This window comes from Eurytemora carolleeae, unplaced genomic scaffold, assembly GCF_000591075.1.
Source record: "Eurytemora carolleeae unplaced genomic scaffold, Eaff_2.0 scaffold8, whole genome shotgun sequence".
NCBI lineage: Eukaryota > Metazoa > Arthropoda > Copepoda > Calanoida > Temoridae > Eurytemora > Eurytemora carolleeae.
This window is the reverse complement of record NW_019396114.1, coordinates 675860-682925: the sequence shown is the minus strand read 5'-3', so window position 1 is coordinate 682925 and position 7066 is coordinate 675860. Positions and strand designations below refer to the sequence as shown.

Genomic DNA, 7066 nt, shown 5'->3' with positions numbered 1-7066 from the left:
CACTTCAACACTTCAACACTTCAACACTTCAACACTTCAACACTTCAACACTTCAACACTTCAATACTTCAATACTTCAACACTTCAACACTTCAACATTTCGACGCAGGAGAGATTTAATATGTGTAGGAACATGATAATTGATATCTTACTTAAAATTTATTTTCATAATATTGTCTCTTGTAAAAATCCCCTAATTTCACTCAGGGGGGGGGGGTAACGGACTGCCCCCCCCCCTGAAACCGCCTATGAGTGAAGCACTATAGCAGTGCAGTATTCATGTTTTAGAGAAATGGCAGGAATATATTCTGATGATGTTCTGAGAAATATTGAGAAAGAATTCAAACATCTTGATGGCAGTACGTACTTAGGTAAAAATACTAATCACTTTTCATATTTGAGAACACGAATACTTCAAACCATTTCAGATAAATGGCATCAAGACAAAAAATAATTTTGTATTTCTTATTCTTAAATTTCAAATTACTTTTGATGGAGAAAGGTTGGGCGGCATGATTTTTATGGAACGTTTGTTCAGTTGTGCACAGTTCATTTTAAACTCAAATTAATTTTGGATTTTTTTTTTATAAAAAGCTGGAAATTGCGTCGACACTCCCTTTAAAACCAGGTTTTTTTTTTAAATCAAATGTAAATGTGTTCAGATCATGCTGGTTCTGCTCTCTACTCCCAGTCCCAGATAGAGAGGGTTATGTTGGAGTTACAGAGTAGGTTCAGGTAGTACTTCATGTAGTTCATGGAGGGGTGCAGAGTAGGTTCAGGTAGTACTTGATGAAGGTCATGGAGGGATGCAGAGTAGGTTCAGGTAGTACTTCATGAAGGTCATGGAGGGATGCAGGGTAGGTTCAGGTAGTACTTCATGAAGGTCATGGAGGGATGCATAGTAGGTTCAGTTAGTACTTCATGAAGATCATGGAGGGATGCAGAGTAGGTTCAGGTAGTACCTCATGAAGATCATGGAGGGATGCAGAGTAGGTTCAGGTAGTACCTCATGAAAATCATGTAGAGTATGTAAAAAATGCAGAATAAGTAAAGATAGCACTACTTTAAGTTATGGAGAGAGAATGGTGGCAGAAAGTATTTAGGAATCATTTTAAGAGGGTCTGCCTTCCCCCCTCCCCTGTCCTGTATACGCTTTTAATACAAAATGTGAATGTTCTAGTCTAAACCCGCACACTGGAGAAGAGGATAGAATAGATAAAACAAGGAAGAAGGTTCTAGAGATCCTAGCCGCAGATCAGGAGGAGTATTCTGTAGTCTTTAATTCAGGTTCAAGGATCCGAGTTCTTACCACAAACTCAAATTATCTAATCAATAACACATTGCAACCATATTGTGTATTGTTTCATTCAGAGGTTTAAATACTACAACATCGGTTTGCGAAGACATAAGTATTTAAAAATCTGAGTTTGTGGCAAACACTCACTTTCTTAATATTAAATTAATAATTTTAAAAAATTGCCATTAACGAACGGGGATGAGTTTTTGCACTGAAAAAATCTTTCCAATCTACAGTGAGAACCAGAATAATGTGGAATGAATTTGTTCTTTGTTCTTCCTTTCATTTCAGAAAAGTTATTTTGTAATTTACCCATGTTGCAAGTTGCAACTACTGTATCTTAATAATTCTCTGGCCACTTGTAAAAAAATAGTTTAATTACTAATTGCGAAATTCCTTATTGAAATTTCTTACTTAAAGTTAGAAAATATAAGACAACGAGATATCTGTTGTTATATAGATCACACTGTACAGAAAAAAAACTACAACATTTTTAAATAATCATATTTATGATTTAGGGGCAACCAGTGGATTAAAAACTATCGGAGAATACTTCCCTTGGGATATAAACAGCTCATTCGTTGTTCATGCAGAATCCCATACAAGCTCAGTAGGTTAGTAAACAGCATGCAGAATCCCATACAAGCTCAGTAGGTTAGTAAACAGCATGCAGAATCCCATACAAGCTCAGTAGGTTAGTAAACAGCATTCAGAATCCCATACAAGCTCAGTAGGTTAAGGTTAGTAAACAGCATGCAGAATCTTATAAAAGCTCAGTAGGATAGTAAACAGCATGCAGAATCCCATTCAAGCTCAGCAGGTTAAGGTTAGTAAACAGCATGCAGAATCTTATAAAAGCCGTGTAGGTTAGTAAACAGCATGCCGAATCCCATTCAAGCTGAGCAGGTTAAGGTTAGTAAACAGCATGCAGAATCTTATAAAAGCTCAGTAGGTTAGTAAGCAGCATGCAGAATCTTATAAAAGCTCAGTAGGTTAGTAAACAGCATGCAGAATCCAATAAAAGTTCATTTAGTGTGTTGACCATGTAATCCCTGTTTAGGAATACGAGAGTATGCACTGGATAAAGGATCAAAGATCTTGGTTTGGGAGGATCAAGACTTAGAGGGGATCCTACAAAACCTGGATTCGGGATTTAAAAGTAGGAAAACCATTGATTGCAAGTATACATTTTTTTAAATTGAATATTTTTAATTCTAATCCTATTGATACTTGAACTTGTCTGTCCATGTACATAAAATAAAGCGGTGTTCATTTCTTTAAGCAGAAACCACAAGAGATGTTCAAAACAAACAAGAAGAAGCAAAAGAAGGAGAAGAAGAAGAAGGAACAGGAGAAGGAGTTAAAAGAGAAGGAGAAGAAGAAGAAGGAGACGAACATGAGAACCAAAAAGCCTGTAATTCTAAGAACCTATTTTGCTTCCCTGCAATGTCCAACTACAATGGATTCAAATTCGACCTCAGGAACAAGCTGAATATCTTAACATTGGATTCCATAGGACTACATAAGATTGAATATTGGATAGGATTGGATAGGATTGGATTGAATAGGATTGGATAGGATTGGATAGGATTGGATAGGATTGGATAGGATTGGATAGGATTGAATAGGATTTGATTGGATAGGATTGGATAGGATTGGATAGGATTGGATAGGATTGGATAGGATTGGATAGGATTGGATAGGATTGGATAGGATTGGATAGGATTGGATAGGATTGGATAGGATTGGATTGGATAGGATTGGATAGGATTGGATAGGATTGGATAGGATTGGATTGGATAGTATTGGATTGCATAGGATTGCATGAGATTGAATATTATTCTGAGATGAGATGATTGGATTGGATTGGTTGATTTGGTCAGATTGTTTTTTTTACTAGATAAGAATTGGAATGCTTTAATATGATTAGATTAAAATGAGAAAATTGATGAAAATATTTAACAATACACTTATTTGGCTTGGTTTCTGAAGGTGGGTTGAAAAGATTCAAGAGAACCCTAGAAACCTTGTTCTTCTCGATACATCATGTTTTTTATCCACAAATACAATTGGTGAGTGAGTGAATGGGTCGTTGATTGAATGTTAGTGAATAAGTCAGTGAGTGAGTGAGGTGAGTTAGAAAGTGAGTAGGTGAGTGAGTAGGTGAGTGAATAAGTGAGTGAGTAAAGGAATTGAATTTAGAGTGAAATAAAGTCAAAAGATAGTTTAGATTTTCTTTTGAAGTTTTGGATGAATCATATTAAACTTTTGATCTGAAAATTTAGTTCATCTGATCCATTTTATTTAATAATAAATAAGCTTTACAAAATGAGAGGACGAATAAAACTCAATTTCCTGTTAACGCCATTTTCATATTTTGACATTTTAATATCGATTTTTTTAGACCTAAGCAAGGTAAAACCTGATTTTCTAGTTCTCTCATTCTACAAACTATTTGGATATCCCACAGGTGACATTTTGAAAGTCGGAACAATTTAGAAAAAAATAATCTTTTTCAAGCAATTACTCTACTTTTTCCCCCTCTTAATCTTTTTAGGATAAAATTATTTAAAATAATATTTTCCTTAGGTCTGGGTGCACTTATCATCAAAAAATCCTCAACAGCGTTATTGAAGAAGGTTAAATAAATTTATTCCATGATCAATACTATTAATGGCCAGGTATGAGAGGTAATGAGGGATATTAATGGCAAGGTATGAGAGGTAATGAGGGATATTAATGGCCAGGTATAAGAGGTAATGAGGGATATTAATGGCCAGGTATGAGAGGTAATGACTATTTCTTATAATTATACACCTTACAAACAAAGTTTTAAATAACTGCAATAATAGAGAAATATGGAAAATTACATCAACCTTTGTCAGTGGAAGGTTTAAAGGATGCTGTTGTGAATTGGTCACATGAAATTACGTCTACAGTCTCTTTTATTTTTCTAATGTTGCGGGATGTTATGTTGTTCTCAATTTTTCTTCGGGATAAGAAAATTTAATCAAAAGATTTGAAAAAATTACATTTTTTCGGAATTTCAAAAAGTTTTCTTAGCATCGCATTCCTTTGAATAGTTTGGCCTTCAAAACATTCATCGTTGTACGAAAAGTCATGAGAAAGCCATTTCATTTTGAAACATTCATTCATGATCAAAAGTCCTTAGATCTTTCTTTGCCCTTTTTGACTTAATCCCTGCTTAGTTTTGATTGTGTAAAAACCAATATAAAAAGATAATTTGATAAAAGTTTCCATTATCTTCCTCCACCTTGCATGTTTTCATTGAATTAATAACAAAGGACACATTTTTTATATTTTTGACTAATTGTATTCACCATTTCCCCCATTTTCCATAAGTTAATTATGTACGTAAATAAATTTTCAATTCCCCCAAAAAAAAAAGTAAACTATGAATATTATTATTCTATACAGTAAATCATATTGATTTTTGCTTTCTATCTCAAATCTTAAAAAAGATTTTTTAAAAGTTTTTCTGCTCAGGTGTATTTCGGCGGTGGTACAGTTGATATGCACACAGGCACAAATATATTCCATATTAATGAATATTAAAAAAAAATCAGATTGGCATAAAATCTTTTTAATTTTTAAATGTATATTAAGTGTTAAAGTTTGATACCTGGATCATATGGATATATAATATATTCTGATAATAATAATATCTTAAATAAACGTAAAGTGATAATAATAGGAAACATTCACATTTTGTAATGATATTTCAAGATATCTATAATTACATTTTGTAATAATATTTCAAGATATCTATAATTACATTTTGTAATGATATTTCAAGATATCTATAATTACATTTTGTAATGATATTTCAAGATATCTATAATTACATTTTGTAATAATATTTCAAGATATCTTTAATTACATTTTGTAATAATATTTCAAGATATCTATAATTATATTTTGTAATAATATTTCAAGATATCTATAATATAAGGTAAAATGCGCCTTTATAATACTATTTTTTATGTGCGTAATTATGAAAAAAACTAAGGTTCACGGAATTCAATGACCTACAGATCCAAATTGGACAACATACGACTTATCATAAAAATTAGCAATTTTGCGCAGAACATGAACGGGTTTTATTTTGAAATAAAAGTTAATAAGCTAAAATTATTTTAAGTTGATTTTGAGATATCTATACTATATAAATTAATTTCGAGATATCTATTTTTATTAAAAAATATATTACGATATTGATCTACTGCATATACTTATAATCAAATTTCAATTCTACAATAAAATTTGAAGATATATATATATCTGAATTCTATGATAAAATTTCCAGATATCTATTCTATAATTTGTAATGAAATTTTAAGATTTATAATTTACTTTCAAGAAAATTTAATTTTCATTACAGTAAAACCCTTAATAACAAATACATCGGAAGAATTGATCAAATGTCGTCTTGACAATTTTACAATGAGTTTCATACTATATTACGTAAATTTCAGTATTTGCGAAAATGAATAAATAGCCATGAATATACGGGAACGGTTTTAAAGGGTTCCATATAATCATTTAATTAAAAAACTAAATATCTGCAACATTCCATTATCGGAAAGTGAAGAGTACGACATTTGATGAATTCTTTCGATGTATTCCTTATTAAGGGTTTCACTGTATAAGATTCAAAATATTAAATTCTACAAGATATCTTTTTGATCAGTTTTTCAATTATATCTAAAGATTATAGAAGTCAGGATGATATGAATATATATATTATTTATTAAGTGAGAGAGAATGTTCATGAAACGAGAGCAAATATAGGGAAATATCAAGTTTGTAAAGATTTACCATTTTTCTTTTAACAAGACTGTTCGGAAAAGAAAGACGACCTGAAACTAATTAACAGACAAAGCTGTTAATGCAGTACATTACTGTACTTTGCTGTGCAGTGTAAAGGAGCCGTCATTTTTTTAAAATTTACTAGTTTGAACAATTTACTTTAAACATGCCAATCTAATTTTAAGACGGGTTTTCTAAACAGCTGTTTATGTTTGCAGCTTTTTTTTCCAAATATTTAAATTTGTTTGTTTAGTTTTGTTTTATTAATTGAATTCTTTATTCGTCTTAATTTGTTTCTTGATATTTTCTATTCAGAGGAGAGATTGGAAGATGGAACCATTCATTTTCTAGGTATATAGATAATAAATAATAGGTCGATATTGGGCCCAAATTTTGTGTGGGACCTCACGTGACCCGAGGGAAAGTTTATGAATGATCAAAATTTAAAAAAACTTGTGTTTAAAAGTTTTTCATTTTTGTAAAATTTTAAAAATGCGCGAAAAAATATTATTAAATCCGCAAATTTTTTATATATACTATACAAAAAAAAGATGCTCCCAGATAAAGCCATTGAAGATGGACGCGAAGCGCCCTAAAAGCCAAGTCTATTCTATAGATATACTTTAATTGTCTGTCTGGTGTCTGTTTGTTTTTACCCAATAAACGTCGTGTTTGTATAAAATGCCTTCTTTTTGAGCAAAAATTTTATGTTTTTTTAAAAAGAAAATGGTTTTGAAGGTTTTAAAGGCTATTTTTTGTACATTTTCTTTACACTTTTCAGATTATTAAATGCCTTTTTTTCGAAATTAGAAAATGTAAATACTTTCAAACTAGAGGTTTTTGCAGTAGTGAGATTTGAAATTCCAAAATGAGAATATATAATTTCAACTTTTATTTTCAGACTCTGGTATTGGCGGTAGTGAGATTTCAAAATCCAAA

The 7066-nt window shown here is 31.3% G+C and overlaps 1 protein-coding gene across 1 annotated transcript in view; it reads left to right on the top strand.

The window, feature by feature from the left end:
• Positions 1-292: 292 nt before the first annotated feature.
• The window catches only part of LOC111695368 (molybdenum cofactor sulfurase), an 11670-nt gene continuing 4896 nt past the window's right edge, over positions 293-7066 (top strand). Inside the window, exons 1-12 of the mRNA XM_023464682.1 lie at positions 293-371; positions 663-735; positions 1181-1287; positions 1816-1911; positions 2358-2456; positions 2580-2778; positions 3290-3369; positions 3702-3767; positions 3887-3936; positions 4805-4841; positions 6074-6109; positions 6443-6478. Coding sequence (XP_023320450.1) covers positions 293-371; positions 663-735; positions 1181-1287; positions 1816-1911; positions 2358-2456; positions 2580-2778; positions 3290-3369; positions 3702-3767; positions 3887-3936; positions 4805-4841; positions 6074-6109; positions 6443-6478 — 958 coding nt within the window. The remainder of the gene's footprint in view (positions 372-662; positions 736-1180; positions 1288-1815; positions 1912-2357; positions 2457-2579; positions 2779-3289; positions 3370-3701; positions 3768-3886; positions 3937-4804; positions 4842-6073; positions 6110-6442; positions 6479-7066) is intronic.